Genomic DNA, 22,498 nt, shown 5'->3' on the forward strand with positions numbered 1-22,498 from the left:
TAAAGGCTCTTGTGAGCATGGGGATTAATTTCTCCTTAAAAGCTTTGTAATAGGCAATAGTATATCCGTCGGGGCCGGGACTCTTACCATTAGGAGAGGATTCAATAACTCGCTGAACCTCCTCCGTGGAGAAAGGGGTGTCTAGATCCTCTGCTTCTGTTGCGGTCAGTGTGGGGAAATGTAATGTCGTTAAATAGTCAGCTATGGCTTTTTGATGGGACGACCTGTCAATTCTACCGGTTGGGCCGGAGAGGTTATACAGAGTAGATTAATATGTCTTAAAGGCCCTGGCTATGTGAGGTGTCTGATGTTGGGGTTGGCCATGATTGTCTTTAATTGTATGAATGAAAGTAAGAGCACGTTGTTCTCTAAGTGCTTTGGCCAATAATTTTCCAGGCTTGTTGCCCCATTGATAGTATCTGCTACGGCACTTCCGATAAGAAAACTTGACTCTATCTGAGAGTAACTTATTCAGAGCCGCCCTAGCAGTTTCGAGATCGGCGTAGTGTTGTGGGGTTTGGGATTTTTTATGTAGAAGTTCCAGCGATTGTATTTTAGTCAGTAGATCCTCTCTAAGTCTCTCCCTCTGCTTTTTGCGAAAGGATCCTATTTGAACACAAACCCCCCTGATGACACATTTGTGTGCTTCCCATACTGAGACTTTGGAGATGTCATCTAAGTCATTGGTACAAATATAAGAGTCCAAAGCGTTATCAATTCGGGACTTACAGTCTGCATCCTGTAAGAAAGTGTCGTTGAAACGCCAGGACCATTGGCGATGTGCGTTGGGAGGTAAGCGTATGGTGAGGTTGACTGGGGCATGATCGGACCATACAATCTGTCCTATAGAGGCATCGGACAGAAGGTGTAAGTGTCGGTGACTCAAAAATAAATAATCAATCCTGGAATATGTCTGGTGTGGATGTGAGAAATAGGTGTAATCTATATCAGTGGGGTGTGTCAATCTCCAAGTGTCGATCAGCTGGTGGTCGAGCAGAGCACGCCTCATTCTCCTATGCTCCCTCTCAGGCTTGCAGGATATCTTTTTAGAATTGTCCTGGCGAGGATCCAGGGTCCAATTCAGATCACCCCCCATCACTACCACCCCCTCCAATAGAGGTTCCGCGTCTTCTAGAACGGAGGATAAAAAGGTGGGTTGTTTAGCGTTAGGGGCGTATATATTTAAAAAGGAGAAACGTTGGCCGTGTATGTCGCATTTCACCAGCAACCCCCTACCTTCAGCTATTCTGTGGGAGGCTACATTGAGAACAGGCAGATGGCGAGCAAGCAGGATGGCTACACCTAGTGTCTTACCAGCCGAATTATTGGACAGGAAAACATGCGGGTAGTAATGACATTTCAGGGACGGTGCATGTCCCATCTTGAAGTGTGTTTCCTGAATAAAAGCAACGTCTATTTTCTCGTCTCTAAGCCATTTAAGAAGTTTAGACCTTTTTTCAGGGACATTCAGCCCTTTGACGTTAAGGGTAGTTACGTGTAGATCACTCACCCCCATTATCAGACAGATCCAGTCGTTTCACGATAGTCTTCCCATCGGCAGACCTTGGGAAAAGTGGGGGGGAAAAAACAGGGGGGGGGAGATAGGAAAAAAGGAAAAGCAAAGAAATAGAAAGAAAAGACTGCGGCGGGAAAATCTCCGCCAAAAAGTACTTTAACATTAGGCCAAAGTGGCATTACTACCAAAATTGCTGCAAAAAGGACAGGAGCGGAATCCTGCCGACTCCCGGTCCAAAGAAACAGGGGATGCAGCATATTGGGGTCCTGCGGGGGGTTCAGGACAGCGACCACTCCCAAAACAAAAAAACAATTCGTTAAATATACGGTATTACCGAGGTATGCACTAGGCATATGTGAAACATGAAAAATATAGTATACAAATATTTAAGTATATATATTGGCATAAGAGCGTACAGACAAACCTCAAATTATCTAGCCGGGTTTCAGTAGACTTTAGTGTCTGTACACTGTTATCCATCTACATAAACAAGAATAAAAACAAAAATATAACAGCAAAAGGGAAGAAAGAAAATATAAACAAAAACAAAAAAGCAAAAACCGATCACATTGGTGAACAACACATTGCACTATGAAGAAAGAGAAGGACTCAATGTATAACGTATGCAACAAGCGAATTTACATCCACTCGGGACGAGGCATCTCATTCAAGGAGGCTTCGAAAGTCGCGGGCCAGGAGTGGATCCCCGCATCCGCGGGGTGCGAACCTGCTGCCACGCGTCATCTGGAGGGAGTACAATAGGTAAGTCCGGAAGGTGGTGAAAGGCGTCCCAGTCAGGAACCGGAACCGGGGGGATACCTAGAGTCGTGAAGAAAGCCTGTAAGTCCGACGGTCTAGAAAGACTCGCAATTTTGCCGCCATGAGAGATCTGGAGGGAGAATGGAAAGCCCCATCTGTACTTCAGCTCGAGCTTCCTGAGGGAGTCTGTAAGAGGTTTCAAGGCGCGACGTTGTTGTAAGGTTGACCAGGCCAGGTCAGGGAATATCTGGATCTTGTCGCCTTGAAATACAATGTTGTCTAGTTGACGGGCCGACCTCATTATCTCCTCTTTTTGGGCGTAATAGTGGAGCCTACAAATCACGTCCCGTGGTCTGTCGGAGGGCAAGCCTCGAGGACGAAGGGCTCTGTGAGCTCTATCGAATATAATGTCCTTATTCGGATCCAGGTCAATAAGTTCCCCAAATATCTTAGATAAGGCGTCTACCAGATCTGCTTGCTGGACGCTCTCCGGCAGGCCCCTGACTCTAATATTATTTCGCCGGCCGCGATTATCCATATCCTCAATGCGCGACTTTAAGAAGGAGATATCGTCTCGTTGGTGGCATAGTACTTCCCGAAATTTAGTCAAAGAGTCCATAGCAGACGATTCATGGCGTTCTAGTACATCAACTCGAGTCGCGATTTGAGACATATCTTGTCGGAGCGCTGTCACTTCCTGAGTAATGGTGGATAGCAGACGGGTCTCCAAGGCCGAAAAGTCTTGTTTCGTAGGAAGTGATCGTACATGAGACAATATTTCACTTATCTCCGCTGATAAGGAGAGGGCCTGTGAGGGCTCCGGAGACCCAGGGGAGGCCATGTCGTCCACCGGGTCGCGTACACTCGAGAAGGTCGGGACGTTAGAAGAAGCAGAAGGGGTCGAGGTAGGAGAAGTTAGGAACCGCCGTAAATCTGATGAACGTCGGTTCACAGGGGGTGGGATCTCGTCCGGCTTAGTCTTGGCCTTCTTGTTTTTCTTTCCCCCTTTCACCATGAGATCGGTCTTTAGATATGGCTGTTTAAAATTACACTTTCACATTTCCTCGGTATTATATAGCATGAGGGCCGTCAGCGTGCAAGAACCCCCTCGTGGTCTTAGGGTGGCATCAGGCAGGCATGCACTAGGCTAAGGGCCCATTCTTTCACTTGTAGTGGTGGTGCTTCTGATATGGTCCGATCAGGGTGTATCCACCGAACCCCAGGCCACCGGGCAGGGAGTCAGCCAACAGGCACAGAGAAATTGTTAAATGGATGGGTGGATGGATGGGTGTGGGGAGTACTGTGACTGTAGTTATAGGGTATTATGTTGTGACCTAGCCTATATTGACCAGCCCCTCGGGTCTCACTTCTCCCCTTCACACACGTCGTTGCAGTGAAAGTACAACCCAGTACCTTTCACTGAACCCAAGATGGCCGCCGGGCGCCTTCTCCCGTCTTTTCATCCGACGAGCTGCCGGGTCCCCGCCTCGCTGAGAGCTGTGGGCAGAGAGGAAAACAGTTAGCCGCGGCGAGCGGCCGGCGGCAGGTGAGTCTGTAGGGCTCCGTACTATGTGCACAGCCTACGTAGCGGGTCCCGGAGCCGTCCACGGCCTGTTGTCTAAAATCGAGGCCCCGGCTTCTTCCAGCCCCGCAGGCCGCAATCCGCGGGAGCAGTTAAAACTGCTCCCCGATTCCGCGGCACCCCAGGGGTCTCAGCCGAGGGGCACCAGGAGGACGGTAGATGACTGAGGGTGGTCTAGGAGGCACGGATATCAGGGGAATAGGTGTTTTATGTTATGGGTCTCAGGAGCTCTTCCCAAACACGTCTGCCTCCTTCAGACCCCAGACCACGCCCCCCAAACCTTTGTTTTTTGATGGCTCAATGTACACAAGCTTTGTTTAATACACATGGTTATTAAAAATATTGTATTAAATGACCTTCAGGCTGTGTGTATAAGGTATATATGGAACATAAATGAATTGTGTGAATGTAGATACACTTTGTTTAATGCACAAAGTTATAAAAATATTGGCTTAAAGGACCTTCAGGCTGTGTGTATAAGGTGTATATGTAACATAAATACATTCTGTGCTTAGATTTAGGTCCCATCACCATGATATCTCATTATGGGATGCAATTATTCCAAAATACGGAAAAATCCGATATCCAAAATACCTCTGGTCCCAAGCATTTTGGATAAGGGATACTCAACCTGTACTTAACTTAGGAGTGTAGATTCAACATCAAGTAGCACAAGACTCAAAATGAAGGATATCTAGAAATAACTAGATGTCACTGACATACACTACATCTTTGTCTTTCTAGGAACCAATTTCAAAACCGTCAATGGTAGTAGATAATGGCATATTGCAAGCCCAAAAATATTTGGGGCCTGATTCTGTGTTGCATGCTATGTGGGATGAGGTTGAGTGATTTTTATTTACTGGGCATGCATCCCGATTGTAGGCCTGATTCAGAGACCAAGTTAGTAAAATGCCCAATATAATATTAATGGTGTGCAACATCTGGGGAAAAATGCAAAAACTTTACATCCATATTTTCCTATTGTGCTAAACTTGAGGGATAATAGGCCTGGATTAAGTACAGCATCACTGTGCTTTATTAATTATCTACTGAATCTACTCAGTTCCTACCTTGATTTGTAGTGACAGCTCCATATAGATTACAGCTTTGGCATGCATTGCTCTCTCAGGTACACATGCAGCATTGTGAAATAACCACAAGCAAGATCAGGCCTCAGACTCAGGGGCTCGCGTCTAACCTGCATATCATTTTATTATGCAGTATGTATTACATGGCAGATATGACTGTGAGGGCAAAATAGGTGCCAGATGTTGAAGGCCTGTCGGACAACCATGGCTTTTACAGTATATAGTTCATAATGTATGGTAAGATTTCACAAAATTTCTTGGAAAGACCTATACAGCTATACATATTAAATAGAATTTACAACTCCCAGCTGTTGTACAGGACAGCCTGGAATGTATGAAATGTCACTTAAAAATGAGCGGCTACATTATATTCATCTTTATGGTTTTGCACCATTTGGGCACTATTGGAATGGAGTGCTATAAATAGTGGCCCTCATTCCGAGTTGATCGCTCGCAAGGCGATTTTAGCAGAGTTACACACGCTAAGCCGCCGCCTACTGGGAGTGAATCTTAGCTTCTTAAAATTGCGACCGATGTATTCGCAATATTGCGATTACAAACTACTTAGCAGTTTCAGAGTAGCTTCAGACTTACTCGGCATCTGCGATCAGTTCAGTGCTTGTCGTTCCTGGTTTGACGTCATAAACACACCCAGCGTTCGCCCAGACACTCCTCCGTTTCTCCGGCCACTCCTGCGTTTTTTCCGGAAACGGTAGCGTTTTTAACCACACGCCCCTGAAACGCCGTGTTTCCGCCCAGTAACACCCATTTCCTGTCAATCACATTACGATCGCCGGAGCGAAGAAAAAGCCGTGAGTAAAAATACTATCTTCATTGTTAAATTACTTGGCGCAGTCGCAGTGCGAATATTGCGCATGCGTACTAAGCGGAATTTTACTGCGATGCGATGAAATATACCGAGCGAACGACTCGGAATGAGGGCCAGTGTTTCATCCTTTGATCTGTATCCTAGACTACTTGCATTATTGTAATAAAGCGATAACCCTTGAAATTGCAGCTAAGGCTTTGTTGTTGTTGTTGTTGTTGTGAAACCATTACCCTAAGCTAGATGACTCCTGATGTTCCTTTCCTCGATCATGGAAAAAACTAGTGTTATAAAACCAGAAGAATTGCAGTAATGCATGGTGTTGAGGACAGTGTTTGGGTGACTTTGAATATCAAACCTTCATCTGTAGCTTTATTTGTTAATTAGACTGGAGGCAACTGTTTTCTTGATTTAAAGGCTACCTTGCTAAGCTAACACAATAGGCACAGTTATATTGTTTATTGAATACTAAAATTTCCGTTATGTGGTACATCATGAGGTATACAGCAGTGCTTTCTTAGTGACATTGCGCACTTCTTCTGTTTCATTGCCACTGTGTGCCATGTTGATATTTTTTTCCCATTTTATAACTTTGAAAAAGCGTATACATAAATCTGTATTAAAAAAAAAAAAAGTTTGGATCAGGTTCATAATCTTAAGATATAATGCTGCAACACGGCTTGCTGCATGGCGTGCCAGGCTGTGACTATTCACAGCGATCAGCGGCTGTAAATAAGTCACAGCCTGGCACGCCGTGATGCAACATGCCGCATCACAGTAAGATGAGCATGGCTACATATGTATAGTATATTAGTATTATTTAGTGCATAGTGTTAAAAGCACCTGCTGTGCCCCACCGTACTGATTTTTCCAAGGTGATTTTGAATGGAACTCACTTGCAAGGTAAAGCACCTCTTCTACAGTTCTACTCAATCAAAATGTCCTTAAATCTAATCCAACGTTGTTATTATTATTTCTAGGTGGTAGAGCCAGAACCTGAAACAGAAGCCGTGAGCTCAAGCCAGGAAATCCCCACTCTACCACCGCCAGTGGAGAAGGTGTCTGTCTGTACACAGACCAAGAAACAGAGTGCCTCCTCCCCAAGAATGTCGCACCACGGTACTCAGACCAATAATGATGACGTGTGTCAGAACATGTGTCATGACAAGTACAGTAAGATCTTCAATGAGTTCAAGGAAAGAATGAGCACGGACAACAAAAGAGAGACTGAAAGAGCCGTACGAGAAGCGCTAGATAAGGTTAGAATAAGTCAGTCATGTTTTCAGTTGAAAAGCTGTAAATGTCTCTTACGGAAATGTTTTCATATCCCTTATGTCCGGTAATGGTGTGAGAGCCAACTCGGCTCTTCTCTGGGACTGATGAGTAAAAACACATCATTATCAGTGATGCCTGTAATAAGAGAGTTTAGGTAAAAGTTGAACGCTATCTGTGACCGGCCTCTTTCCCTATTATTTAGGTGGAGTTTAGTACGTTACACAGTAAAAGTGAACATTACTTTCCTTGGCTCTGCCATGCCTCCTAATCCATTTCATCCCCCAGTATATGTAAAGCGGCTCCCCCTTTGCTACTCTGGAGTTTGGGAATTTCTTTACATGAACAGCATAAAAATATCCCTTTTTCATACATGTGCATGAAAATGGGGCTCTGAGAACACCACTGCCTGTTTAAAATGGGCTAGTGGCTGAAGAGTGAGGAGAGTGTAGTCAGAACGGCCAGGTCAGGGAGAACGCCAGATCCCAGGTAAGTCACATTCATTACTACAGTTTAGTTTGCTTACACTAGTTTTGCATAAAGATCACTTATGGGTCTGTGAGATTTAATATAATAAACTACTTCTGTACTATTTGACATTTATTTTTGTTCATATATTGAGTCAATTTAATAAAATTCTAATTAAACCAGACCCGTAAACATTTTTACACCCTTGGCCCAAACAGCAATAAGACATTATTTGCTGTCAAGAATGTTCACCTATGTCATGATAGATTTCATGCCCATCACGCATAACCAATGTTACAGCTTACTATAACCACATACTGTAGTCATTGCTCCAGCTGAGACCGTAATACTGTTCGCAATGAAAAGAGGGATAGAAGAGTCATTTCTCTGACGTCCTAGTGGATGCTGGGAACTCCGTAAGGACCATGGGGAACAGCGGCTCCGCAGGAGACAGGGCACATCTAAAGAAAGCTTTAGGATCACCTGGTGTGCACTGGCTCCTCCCCCTATGACCCTCCTCCAAGCCTCAGTTAGATTTTCTGTGCCCGACGAGAAGGGTGCACACTAGGGGCTCTCCTGAGCTCTTTGTGAAAGTTTTAGTTTAGGTTTATTATTTTCAGTGAGACCTGCTGGCAACAGGCTCACTGCATCGAGGGACTAAGGGGAGAAGAAGCGAACTCACCTGCGTGCAGAGTGGATTGGGCTTCTTAGGCTACTGGACATTAGCTCCAGAGGGACGATCACAGGTTCAGCCTGGATGGGTCACCGGAGCCGCGCCGCCGGCCCCCTTACAGAGCCAGAAGAGCGAAGAGGTCCGGAAAAATCGGCGGCAGAAGACTTTCCTGTCTTCAGATAAAGGTAGGCGCACAGCACCGCAGCGGTGCGCCATTGCTCTCAGCACACTTCACACTCCGGTCACTGAGGGTGCAGGGCGCTGGGGGGGCAGCGCCCTGAGACGCAATAAATCGATAGAAAACCTTTTATGGCTAAAATAAATGCATCACATATAACTCCTGGGCTATATGGATGCATTTAACCCCTGCCAAAACATACAAGAAAACGGATGATAAGGACGCCGAGAAAGGGGCGGAGCCTATCTCCTCAGCACACTGGCGCCATTTTCCCTCACAGCTCAGTTGGAGGGAAGCTCCCTGGCTCTCCCCTGCAGTCACTACACTACAGAAAGGGGTTAAAAAAGAGAGGGGGGCACAAATTAGGCGCAGTATAAACAATACAGCAGCTATAAAGGGAAAAACACTTATATAAGGTTATCCCTGTATATATATAGCGCTCTGGTGTGTGCTGGCAAACTCTCCCTCTGTCTCCCCAAAGGGCTAGTGGGGTCCTGTCCTCTATCAGAGCATTCCCTGTGTGTGTGCTGTGTGTCGGTACGTTTGTGTCGACATGTATGAGGAGAAAAATGATGAGGAGACGGAGTAGAGTGTCTGTAATAGTGTTGTCACCCCCTGGGGGGTCGACACCTGAGTGGATGTACTGTTGAAATTGCGTGACAGTGTCAGCTTTGTATAAAAGACAGTGGTTGACATGAGACAGCCGGCTACTCAGCTTGTGCATGTCCAGACGTCTCATACAGGGGCTCTAAAGCGCCCGTTACCTCAGATACAGACGCCGACACGGATACTGACTCCTGTGTCGACGGTGAAGAGACAACCGTGATTTCCAATAGGGCCACACATTGCATGATTGAGGCAATGGAAAAAGTTTACACTCTTCTGATAATATAAATACCACCAAAAAAAAAGGGGTATTATGTTTGGTGAGGAAAAACTTTCTGTAGTTTTCCTGAATCTGAGAAATAAAATGAGGTGTGTGATGATGCGTGGGTTTCCCCCCGATAACAATTGATAATTTCTAAAAAGTTATTGGCAGTATACCTTTTCCCGCCAGAGGTTAGGGTGCGTTGGGAAACACCCCCTAGGGGGGATAAGGCGCTCACACGCTTGTAAGAACAAGGGCTCTACCCTCTCTGGAGATGGCCGCCCTTAGGGATCCTGCTGATAGAAAGCAGGAGGGTATCCTAAAATGTATTTACACACATACTGGTGTTATACTGCGACCAGCAATCGCCTCAGCCTGGATGTGCAGTGCTGGGTTGGCGTGGTCGGATTCCCTGACTGGAAATTTGATATCCTAGATAAGGACAGTATATTATTGCCTATAGAGCAATTAAAAGATGCATTTCTATATATGCATGATGCACAGCGGAATATTTGCCGACTGGCATCAAGTATAAGTGCGTTGTCCAATTATACCAGTAAAGTGGTCAGGTGATGCGGATTCCAAACGGCATTTGGAAGTATTGCCTTAACAAAAAAGGGGATGTACCCCAGGTCGCCTCTCAAAATAAGACGCCGTATTATCAGGCGCAGTCCTGGTTGGGAGGGAGAGGAAAATGGCTGCAGAGATCAGCCAGTTCCAAGGAACAGAAACTCTTTTCCGCCTCTGCCAAGCCCTCAGTATGACGCTAGGGCTTTACAAGTTCAGGCACGGTGGGGTCCCGTTCTCAATGAATTTCAGTGCGCAGTGGGCTCACTCGCAAGTAGACCCCTGGATCCTTCAGGTAATATTTCAGGGGTACAAATTGGAATTCGAGACGTATCCCCCTCGCCGTTTCCAAAGGTCTGTTTTACCGACGTCTCCCGCTGACAGGGAGGCAGTTTTGGAAACCATTCACAAGCTGTATTCCCAGCAGGTGATAATCAAGATACCCCTCCTGCAACAGGGAACGGGGTATTATTCCACACTATTGTGGTACCGAAGCCAGACGGCTCGGTGAGACCGATTTTAAAATCTAAAATCTTTGAACACTTGCATACAGAGGTTCAAATTCAAAATTGAGTCACTCAGAGCAGTGATTGCAAACCTGGAAGAAGGGGACTACATGATGTCTCGGGACATCAAGGATGCTTACCTTCATGTCAAAATTTACCCTTCTCACCAAGGGTATTTCAGGTTATGGTACAGAACTGTCACTATCAGTTCGGACGCTGCCGTAGGGATGGTCCACGGCACCCCGGGTCTTTACCAAGGTAATGGCCGAAATGATATCCCTTCGAAGGAAGGAAATTTTAGTTATCCCTTACTTGGACGATTCCCTGATAAGGGTAAGATCCAGGGAACACTTGGAAGTCGGTGTAGCACTATCTCAGGTAGTGTTGCGGCAGCACGATTGGATTCTCAATATTCCAAAATCGCAGCTGGTTCCGACGACTTGTCTTCTGTTCCTAGGGATGATCCTGGACACAGTCCAGAAAGAAGGTGTTTCTCCCGGAGGAGAAAGCCAGGGAGTTATCCGAGCTAGTCAGGAACCTCCTAAAACCGAACCAAGTCTCAGTGCATCAATGCACAAGGGTTCTGGGTAAAAATGGTGGCTTCCTACGAAGCAATCCCATTCGGCAGATTCCACGCAAGACTTTCCAGTGGAACCTACTGGACAAATGGTCCGGGTCGCATCTTCAGATGCTTCAGCGGATAACCCTGTCACCGGGGACAAGGGTATCCCTCCTGTGGTGGTTGCAGAGTGCTCATCTTCTAGAGGGCCGCAGATTCGACATTCGGGACTGGGTCCTGGTGGCCACGGATGCCAGCCTGCGAGGCTGGGGAGCAGTCACACAGGGAAGGAATTTCCAGGGCTTATGGTCAAGCCTGGAGACATCTCTTCATATAAACATTCTGGAACTAAGGGCCATTTACAATGCCCTAAGTCAAGCGAAACCCCTGCTTCAGGGTCAGGCGGTATTGATCCAATCGGACAACATCACGTCAGTCGCCCACGTAAACAGACAGGGCGGCACGGGAAGCAGGGGGGCAATGGCAGAAGCTGCAAGGATTCTTCGCTGGGCGGAAGATCATGTGATAGCACTGTCAGCAGTGTTCATTCCGGGAGTGGACAACTGGGAAGCAGACTTCCTCAGCAGACACGATCTACACCCGGGAGAGTGGGGACTTCATCCAGAAGTCTTCCACATGATTGTGAACCGTTGGGAAAAACCAAAGGTGGATATGATGGCGTCCCGCCTCAACAAAAAACTGGACAGGTATTGCGCCAGGTCAAGAGACCCTCAGGCAATAGCTGTGGACGCTCTGGTAACACAGTGGGTGTTTCCAGTCAGTGTATGTGTTCCCTCCTCTGCCTCTCATACCAAAAGTACTGAGAATTATACGGCAAAGGGGAGTAAGAACGATACTCGTGGCTCCGGATTGGCCAAGAAGAACTTGGTATCCGGAACTTCAAGAGATGCTCACGGACGAACCGTGGCCTCTACCTCTAAGAAAGGACCTGCTCCAGCAGGGGCCTTGTTTGTTCCAAGACTTACCGCGGCTGCGTTTGACGGCTTGGTGGTTGAACGTCGGATCCTGAAGGAAAAAGGCATTCCAGATGAAGTCATCCCTACCCTGGTCAAGGCCAGGAAGGACGTAACCGCAAAACATTATCACCGCATTTGGCGAAAATATGTTGCGTGGTGGGAGGCCAAGAAGGCCCCTACAGAGGAATTTCAACTGGGTCGTTTCCTCCATTTCCTGCAAACAGGACTGTCTATGGGCCTAAAATTAGGGTCCATTAAGGTTCAATTTTCGGCCCTGTCGATTTTCTTCCAAAAGGAACTGGCTTCAGTGCCTGAAGTTCAGACATTTGTAAAAGGGGTACTGCATATACAGCCTCCTTTTGTGCCTCCAGTGGCACCTTGGGATCTCAATGTTGTGTTGAGTTTCCTAAAGTCACATTGGTTTGAACCACTCACCACTGTGGACTTAAAATATCTCACATGGAAGGTGACGATGCTGTTAGCCCTGGCTTCAGCCAGGCGTGTGTCAGAATTGGCGGCTTTATCATATAAAAGCCCTTATTTAATATTTCATTCTGACAGGGCAGAATTGAGGACTTGTCCTCAATTTCTACCTAAGGTGGTTTCTGCATTTCACATGAAGCAACCTATTGTGGTACCTGCGGCTACTAAGGACTTGGAGGATTCCAAGTTGCTTGACGTGGTCAGGGCCCTGTAAATATATGTTTCCAGGACGGCTGGAGTCAGAAAATCTGACTCGCTGTTTATCCTGTATGCACCCAACAAACTGGGTGCTCCTGCTTCTAAGCAGACGATTGCTCGTTGGATTTGTAGTACAATTCAGCTTGCACATTCTGTGGCAGGCCTGCCACAGCCAAAAATCTTAAAATGCCCACTCCACAAGGAAGGTGGGCTCATCTTGGGCAGCTGCCCGAGGGGTCTCGGCTTTACAACTTTGCCGAGCAGTTACTTGGTCAGGAGCAAATACGTTTGTAAAATTTTACAAATTTGATACCCTGGCTGAGGAGGACCTGGAGTTCTCTCATTCGGTGCTGCAGAGTCATCCGCACTCTCCCGCCCGTTTGGGAGCTTTGGTATAATCCCCATGGTCCTTACGGAGTTCCCAGCATCCACTAGGACGTCAGAGAAAATAAGAATTTACTTACCGATAATTCTATTTCTCGTAGTCCGTAGTGGATGCTGGGCGCCCATCCCAAGTGCGGATTGTCTGCAATACTGGTACATAATTATTGTTACCAAAAAATTCGGGTTATTGTTGTAGTGAGCCATCTTTTATAGAGGCTTCTCTATTATCATGCTGTTAACTGGGTTCAGATCACAGGTTGTACAGTGTGATTGGTGTGGCTGGTATGAGTCTTACCCGGGATTCAAAATCCTTCCTTATTGTGTACGCTCGTCCGGGCACAGTATCCTAACTGAGGCTTGGAGGAGGGTCATAGGGGGAGGAGCCAGTGCACACCAGGTGATCCTAAAGCTTTCTTTAGATGTGCCCTGTCTCCTGCGGAGCCGCTGTTCCCCATGGTCCTTACGGAGTTCCCAGCATCCACTACGGACTACGAGAAATAGAATTATCGGTAAGTAAATTCTTATTTTTGTGTCTGACGTAAGAACTAAATCATATGTTAAAAAGACAGTGGAAATGGGGTTTGTTTGTTTTTTTTTTTTTAAATAAATATATCTATTTCAAACAACTGTCTGGTACTGAAATGATAGACCTTGGGGATATATCCTATTAGCAGCAGTAATTTACCACTGCTAATACAGTAGGTTCGCCAGGGGCTATCCTGTTAGCCCTGATGCTGGCATCCAGATCCCCATGAGGCAAGCACATACACGGTATTATGTTTTGGGTGCCTCTTAATCCACGATGGCAGCCTGCAGATCCGCAATAACACATAGGTCCGGAAATGTATCCCGGATCCCATGTGTTTTTGCGCGAAAACTGGACCATTTTCTCCCGGGAAAAAACAGTATTAGAATAGCCTAATAATGACCAACGGTTACATATCACGCTATCAGCCGTTTTTTTAAGGCGAAAAAGTATTGGGGCTAATCGGATACCCCGTTTCCTTGTGTGCATTAGTTCCTCCCACAATAGCCTCCGCTCTTTGGGGCTGATTCAGGTTGGTTAGCAAAGCAAAAATGCACACTAATGGGCAAAACCGTGTATCAGTGCAGGTGGGGCAGATATAACATGTGCAGAGAGAGTTAGATTTGGGTGGGGTGTGTTCAAACTAAAATCTAAATTGCAGTGTAAAAATAAAGCAGTCAGTATTTACCCTGCACAGAAACAATATAACCCACCCAAATCTAACTCTCTCTGCACATGTTACATCTGCCCCAACCCGCAGTGCACATGGTTTAACTGACTTGAGTGCTTTTCTTGGTTTGCTAACAGCCCTGAATAAACCCCAGTGGACCTGATTCAGTTTTCTTAGCAAAGCAAAAAAGCACACAACTCGGCAGAGCCATGCGGCACTGCAGATGGGGCAGATGTAACATGATTTAGCTTTGGGTGGGTTATATGTTTCTGTGCAGGGTAAATACTGGCTGATTTATTTATACACTGCAATTTAGATTTCAGTTTGAACACACCCCACCCAAATGTCACTCTTATCTGCACATGTTACCTCTGCCCCATCTGCAGTTTAACATGGCTCTGCCCAGATGCAAAACTGCATCAGGACCTATGTACGACATTGTTCCATCTTAATTACCTTTTTTTAGTGCAACCTCCTGCACAGCAACACTTATAAAAACTAGTGATGAGCGGATTCGGTTTTACTCGGTTCTCAAAATGGTATCTTATTGGCTATCCAAAACACGTGAAATCCGTGAGCCAATAAGATGCCGTTTTGAGAACCGAGTAAAACCGAATCCGCTCATCACTAATAAAAACAATACAGAAGTACTAAAGGCACAATGTTTAATACATTCATGCTAGAGACTTGACCTTTATGAATATAGGTTATGAATATATGGAACAAAAAATATTTAATCTCTTCTATACTAGCTGACTGTGCAGTGGCAATGATGTATTATGTGAGTGGCCTTCCATGTAGGCAGGGGATGCCTGAAGTGTTTTGTCTTACGTGGTAACTAAAAACCTGTGCTTATTTCTGCAGCTGCGAGCGGAGATGGAAGAGGAGAAGAGACAAGCGGTTAGTAAAGCCGTGGCCAACATTCAGGGAGAGATGGACAGAAAGTGCAGGCAGGTGAAAGACAAGTGCAAAGAAGAGTTTGTTGAAGAAATTAAGAAGCTGGCAGCACAACACAAGCAGCTGATCTCCCAGACCAAGAAGAAGCAGTGGGTAAGGGATATGTGGCTATGGTATCTGTTACTATTGCAGGGGAATTCTGCCACAAATGACTGTAACCGATATTTCACCTTGAGCACTGACAAGTGGAAAGTGTCAGTGGAAGCTGAAGTAGGAGTACGCTTCTAGTGGTCAGAGGAGGGCCTATATATTTTCTTTGTAAAACAAAGCCATATTTTATGTCACAGATAAACATAAAATACAGGTTGTCTTCTGTAAAAGAGCCGATGAGAATGTATGCAAATATGTTACTGTGCCAGAGCTAGGTATAACTAGCGGGGGCTAGTTCTGGCCAAACTCGCACAATGGGGCGGCGAGCACTTTTTTGTGAATTCGGGCCGCCGGGATGATTCGCACCCGCGTTTGGCATGACTGCAGCAAAGATGTATGAGGACATATCTGTTTCTCTGAATCCTATTCTTAGGAATAGTCAGTGAATCATCCTGTGTTTTAGAATATCTTCCATGTGCGTTAGGAAATATACTTTTCACATGTTAAGACGAATTCCATTCACCTCAATTAGATATAGGATACATATACATGTGTGAGACAAAGTTGTTTCAATTATGACGCCCAGGGTACTTAAGACAGGGAAGTCCGGTGAAGGCGGGGGGGAAAGGGGGTTAAGCTCCGCCAAATTGAGAGACAACTACTGTAATTTCTAAGTTTTCTCGTAGTGGAGCAAAGACATCTTAACCTTGAAAAATGTGTCTTTGCCTGCACTGCATACTGTCCGGCTCACGTTCTGGCTGCCAGGGTTAGTGTGCTCTGGCTGGGGGTCCTGGTGTACATTACAGTACTGTCTAGCCACTGAATGCATGTTTTTCACTGGTCTTAAATCTCTTGATATCTTACTTGTACGTCATTGAGGGAGTTTAATGTGTTTTCTTACCCTGTTCAGTGCTACAACTGTGAAGAGGAGGCGATGTACCACTGCTGCTGGAACACCTCTTACTGCTCCATTAAATGCCAGCAAGAACACTGGCATGCTGAACACAAGAGAACCTGCCGCCGGAAAAGATGAATCGTTCCTTTAATCGTTTCCGTGATCTCAATCCTCAAACTCTGCGTTTTGTTTTTAATTTTCAAGATGCCGTACGTGCTTACTTTCTGCGTACCATTTTTGAACCAGCTCATAGTTTGCTCAGTGCCGGACAATATGCTTATTGCACAGCTCCAGTACTGAAGTGCTGAAAACCTTCTTCACAAAGACATGTTTTGCACATTAAATATTGTGCTAGTCTTCTTCTAACCTGTTTGCTGCCAGAGGATCCGGCATTGCTTTGCTGTTTAGGGCTTGGCGGCTCTTCTGGGAACAATCATGGTTAGACCGTACGTTCCTGTCATAACTAAAGTTGTGAGGAATTTAAACTGTTTTACATTCATTATGACATTATTGCTGATAAACGGTAGTTTTTCTAGACAATTTTGCATTTTCAGGTTCAAGGCATTTTGTGTTTATAATCTTTTAAGCAATTTAAAATAATTTTAACAATTTTATGTCTGCCAAGCAGCAGGTCTTCTGTTTGAAAACAAAGAAAAAGGCATCATTCTTTTTTTTTTTTTTTGGGGGGGGGGGGGGTGCCTAAAGGAGAAATCTTGGACCATAAATCCAGGTGGAGGCAAACAGATCCGAATACGATGAGCCCAATGTTTGGTGACAGACACTTCTGATGAATCAGTGAATGTAAAGAACCTATAGGGGGGGCTCTACTACCTTAAGCAAGGCCTCACTTCCAAACCTGCCATGCTTGTTCTATTACATTTCTCCTACTAAGAAATAAGAAAGGCATTATGATTTTAGTTATTCTCTACCAAGGGGTTTTAAGGTTAAATTTTAGGGAACAGGGTTCACAAAGCAAGAATTGTTCTTGCATATTTTATTTGTAAAATATATCCCATGTTTGTTCATTACTTATTTTCAATATATAACTTTTATAAAAAAAAATGAAATATATTAACTTTGATTGCATAGTTATAAATACAGGTAATCCTATCTTAGAGCATAAAAATTACTTTTCGATTTGCACAGTTCATTGTCCTATGAAGGCACACTTACAGTGACCACGCAAACCAAGAATCAACCTTGGATGACTTCTTACAGGGTTTATTGAGATCTCAGCTGTTCCATTTAGAAGTAATGCACCTGTTCACACTACTTATAGGCATCTGATTGTAATTGTGGGTGTTTGTCAAGGTAATCTTGCTCTGAGCTTCTCTGATTGACATCCTGCAAATTATGTTGCTTCATAAGTAGGAAGCGTGTTTTTTTTTCCTCATTTACTTCTCTAAATTCTGACTACCAAATTCATGGTGTTGCAGGTTTTACAAATTATCACCATTGTCTGTGCAGGGTAGACTGTGTAATGTTATACCCTAGCTACCAGCTCATTGCACCCCCTAATTCAATTTTCAAGTGTACCTAGAGCTTAATGCAAACCAATATTCAATACAGTATATCGGTTCACTATGGACGTAAGTGCCTCTTGGCTCGGTGGAGTCACCAGTCCTTTCCTTTGGTTCTGCCTACAGTATAGCCATCTCCATTGTTGGTGATAGGTACACTTTTTCTCTTACTGGCAAGTGATTTTGGAGGTACAATGTCAACCCTGCATGACTTCCTCGAAAATACCCATAAGTAACTTGTAGCATTTACAACCTTCTATAAACTGCTATTGAACTCTTTGGCATTATACCCAACACACTAAAATATTGCATTTCCTGTCCACTGGTGTTTGCAACCTGATGCACAGCAGACAACATTGAAACTCTTGATGTTCACAAAGACTTTTGAGTAACAGCCATGCTTCCTCACCACACACTGAATGACGATTATTGCATGTCAGATTCCTTGTACAATGTCAGTTTTTTGTAACATCTTATGGACTATTTCCCATAGGAATGGATCGATAGTTGAATAACATTTATCTTATGTTAATCTTTCAGGTTGTTGGGGGTGGGGTTGTTTTAAAAGCAATTTACTTTGTTAGCCACTATCATCATTTTACTCTGTATTTGAATTAATCTTGATTATATTTTTATTTGATAAAGAAAGAGATTTTGGTGTTTAATGTGAGAACTTGAAGAGGGGCTGTAGAAAACCCTAACGAACTAGCTATTTGGAAGAAAGAATACTGAGGAAGAGTTGTAAATATTTATTTAGATCTTTGATATTTATTGCAAGCGATTAGACAATGGAAGTGGAAAACTTGAGACCATAAATACACTGGGGGACAGGTATGTTAACTGGTGTACAGGTAATTGGTGGACCTGCAAAGAAAGGGTCCGTTAACTCAGAGCAACCAGATTCTTACTGCACTTTTTGGTACGGTTTAGGGGAAAATATGAATCAAACATTTTTGGTTGCTTGTGAATTACGGTGACTTCTTTTTCCTTTTCTTTCCCATGATTACCCATGCACCAGTTCTCACATTACCCATTGTTTTTCTTATTCAGTTTCATACATGAAACCAGCATGATGTGACTGTATTCTAGCGATATTTCACAAATCTCTTCCACAGCATATTATTACAGCTAAACCACTCTACTGATATAGTGGCCTGCAGTAAAATCCCAGCAGCAGGGAGGTATACTTTGCAAGATCTGCAGTATCGATCCAGACCTATGAAAGAAAGTGTATTGTGAGAATACATTTGATGTAAAATCATTCCAAGAAACATACAATATAGCGGTTATCTGCATGAGAGTAAGACTTGTGTTATTTTGGTTTATTTTCCTGTGTCCTTTGACATGGTTGCACATTGCAGAGTTAAATCGGTGTGAAAACAAAATTTAACAATTAAGATTGTGGCCTGGTTTTGTATATGTTGTAAGTTAAAATATAGAAAAAGCAAAAATGACAAAAAAAATAATAAAAACCTGTTTTGAAACCGTTATTACAAAAATGAATTCACTTCTATTTCTTAAGACGTTAAGCTTGGCCACTATGCACATTGTAATTATCCATTGTGGCTGGTCTAGTTCTATGATACATTCTGCCATTTTGTAAGCTGCTCTTACTAGCAATAGGTGTTAACATTTGTTAATAAATGTATTTAAAATGAAATGATGGTGTCATTCAAAGTACTTCTCTCTACTGGTTTGTGTGTTATTTGGAAAGTGATGAGTGCAGCTTAATATTGTGGAAATTGTAACTAGCTTAAATGGTGTTTCCAGTGACACACATCAGTTATACAGGGGTTCTAAATAGTTGGTGGAATGGGCAGTAATTATTCTTAATTTGTACTTACGTAGCCTTCAAACCAGGGTTGAGAAATAAAGTGGCCCTTCAGCTGCTGTTGAATTACAAATCCCAGCATGTCCTGAAACAGTTTTCGCATGGCCAAAACTGTGGTGGGTAATCTGGAATGTACAGTTCTACAACAGCTGGAGGGCTACTTATTGCCCACCCCTTAGCAGTCATTAGGTGTAGTTACACCTCCTTTTTCTTCTCTGTGTGATGGATCCATCAAGCCCGACACAGAATCCATGACTCACTATTACCCTCTTCCTTAATACTATCACACACCTCACTGCTTTACCTCTATCTAACAGAGCAGATAAGTCTAATTTCTCCGGCAGAGTCCACAGGTTATCTAGAGGATAACAATGGGATATGATGGAGCATCAGCGGATTGGCACCAATCGATCAAAGCTTTCCTGCCTCCCAGGATGCAACGGGCCCGTCCATATATCCCCGCCCACTGGCTCAGGCAAATCAGTTTTGTTTGGTGCGGCAGGAGCCTGACCATGGTCAGAGGGCTGCTGGTTTTTAGCAGCCCTAAGCTTTCTTATTTTATTTTTATAGTCTTACTATTTTTTTTTTAGTGATCTTACTAAACAGCGTCTTATACGCATATTAGAAAGAGTCGCTCCAACAACTCTCCGCCAGGTCGCGACAACGCTTACCCACGAATACAGTGCTGTTTCAACGGGCGTCTGTGTCGGATATACTAGCAGGTCCATCAGACGTTACCAGGCTGTGGCCGGAGCACGGAGAGAAGGTAAGGCATCGGTTCCGCTTAGCTCGATGGAATATTAACAACAGCCGCAGCGGGTGCTCCAGCGCTAGCCCTTAGGGATCATAGGCTCCAGGAATAGCATGAGGCCGCGATCCCTAGGGTTGATGTCAACGGGGAAGTCAGACGCTTTCCTGGTCGCCCCCCCCCTGGTTCATGACCAGTTTCTGCTGAGTCTTTCCGTCATGAACTGTTTCCTCGCTTCCGTCCCAGACGCTACCACGAGGGGACCTGGTCGCAGCATAGGCAGCTGTGTGACCGGTGCGTCTGTGTTCACTGATTGCTACCACGAGGGGACCCGGTCGCAGCATAGGCGGCTGTGTGACTGGTGCATCCATGTTCACTGAGCGTCTGTGTTCACTATAGGTTCATAGAGCAGCAGTGTACACTAGTAGCGTCTGGATCCACTCAACGTTCGCTAACGTATTGATCGATCCTGGAAGCGAGGGGAGTCTCCCTCTATCCCACTCTGCTGAGTACGGGTTATACAGCACTAAAATCTCTACCTGTTTTGAGTACGAATAGTTAGATAAGTGTCTATTGCATATGAGTGTGTATACATATACTATTGTTTCTCTCGCATTGCATCTGAATACGCTAGATCAGTTTAAACATGATCAGTAATTTGTTCTCCTACATACTTAAAAGATATGTCTGTAGTTGATGATGTGCTCATATTGCTAATTATACTAATGTATAACATGTGACTGACTGCTAGTGTGATTGCTGACTTTATCAAATGTCTGTTAATTGTCCTTTCTGATCCTCAATGCTGGTGCATGGGTAGGGTCAGATTGTATGTCACTTTAAATACTTTAAAGTGATTACAGTCATAAATTGTGTAGTACACTGTGAAAGTGCTGATTATTCATCATGTCTAAGAGCGGCAAAGGTGAGGAAGGTACACACAGCAACAGCAACACTCATTTTATGTTTGTCTTGCAAAAATGTATTATCCTCTCAGGATCTGGTTCAGGATGGTTTGTGTACAAATTGCTTTAGTTTTCAGCAAAATACAATGCAGATCCTGGTACAATGTCAAGCACAAAGGGATCCACCTTGGGCTATGTTTGCACAGACCTTATCCAGTATAGCTGAACAGATAATTCCTACCCCATCTGTACCGGGAACAGGTTACACTATTAACCCTTACATGCAGCTCCCTACCTACAATATATCATTTCTACCAGCACCTTCTCAAGAGAAGCAGGTGGATAAACCGAGGTTAAGTAAATCTTCACTTTCACAGACTACACATGAGGCAGAGGAAGATTCATCGGAAGATGAAAGCTCAGATAATGCTATTTCGGCATACAGTACGAAGAGGTGGAAGGCCTCAGCTCAGTTGATATGGGATCGGTATGAAATACCTCCTTTCAAAATCCCAACACCAATTGACCGATAGTCAAAATCCCGACAAGGTCAAAATCCCAACATGGACAAAATACCGACATTTAAAATACCGACAAGGTCAAAATACCGACATGTAAAATGCCGACAGGTGAAAATACCGACATATGAACCAGAACAAAAAAACTACTTATACAACGCCTCACCAGTGTAAATTAAATTAAATAAATGAAAAAATAAAAATGTAAAACTCCTGAGACATTGCGCTTGCCATGACCACTATGTGAGAGAATGGATTGACGAACTAAAAAAAAAAACAACAGTGGCTGCGCTGTGTGTCAGCAGTTATGTGTAAAAGGAGAGCAAACGTGTAGTATGTAAAAATATTGTTATTTAATAATGAAAATCACAGATAGAAAAAAATGACATTAAAACAAGTTACAGCACACCTATATCTGTCTCCGGTGATTACTGGCTAATTTAGCCGTATAAAGAATAATGGCTATAGATGAAAAAAGTTCATATTCCACAATTCATGAGGAAATGAGGAGAATTCAATATAGTGCAATTCCAAATGGTTATCTCTAAAAGTCACCAGGTAAGTGGTTGTGAGCATATAATACCTATCCGAATGGGCTGGTGAAGATTAGCCGAGCGTCCCCGGCTAAAAAGTCCTGCGTTGCCCAATATCCTGCACAGCGGAGAGGAGATGTGGATGCTCCCCGATGATCATCACCCGCCATAGCGGAGAAGTGGACGGCAGCCTCCTATAGCGGTAGAAGCTTGCTCGACGGTTATCACCAGCCGCAGCGGTGAAGTGAGCGGCGGCCTCCTGTAGCGGTGAGCCGGTCAATGATGGTAATGGTGAGACCAATATGGATTGCACGAAGGTGTATCACCTGGGCCAGGTGTGCATAGAGGCGGGGTCCTGACGCGTTTCGTCATGATCACGTGACTTTATCAAAGGTATG

At 44.4% G+C, this 22,498-nt stretch overlaps 1 protein-coding gene across 1 annotated transcript in view; it reads left to right on the forward strand.

The window, feature by feature from the left end:
* ZMYND11 (zinc finger MYND-type containing 11) overlaps positions 1 to 19,225 on the forward strand; it is a 282,804-nt gene extending 263,579 nt beyond the window's left edge. The window contains exons 14-16 of the mRNA XM_063921925.1: positions 6,755 to 7,033; positions 14,968 to 15,153; positions 16,061 to 19,225. Of these exons, the coding sequence (XP_063777995.1) occupies positions 6,755 to 7,033; positions 14,968 to 15,153; positions 16,061 to 16,183 (588 nt within the window). The 3' untranslated portion in view covers positions 16,184 to 19,225. The remainder of the gene's footprint in view (positions 1 to 6,754; positions 7,034 to 14,967; positions 15,154 to 16,060) is intronic.
* Positions 19,226 to 22,498: the final 3,273 nt, after the last annotated feature.

This window comes from Pseudophryne corroboree, chromosome 5 (assembly GCF_028390025.1).
Source record: "Pseudophryne corroboree isolate aPseCor3 chromosome 5, aPseCor3.hap2, whole genome shotgun sequence".
Lineage (NCBI taxonomy): Eukaryota > Metazoa > Chordata > Amphibia > Anura > Myobatrachidae > Pseudophryne > Pseudophryne corroboree.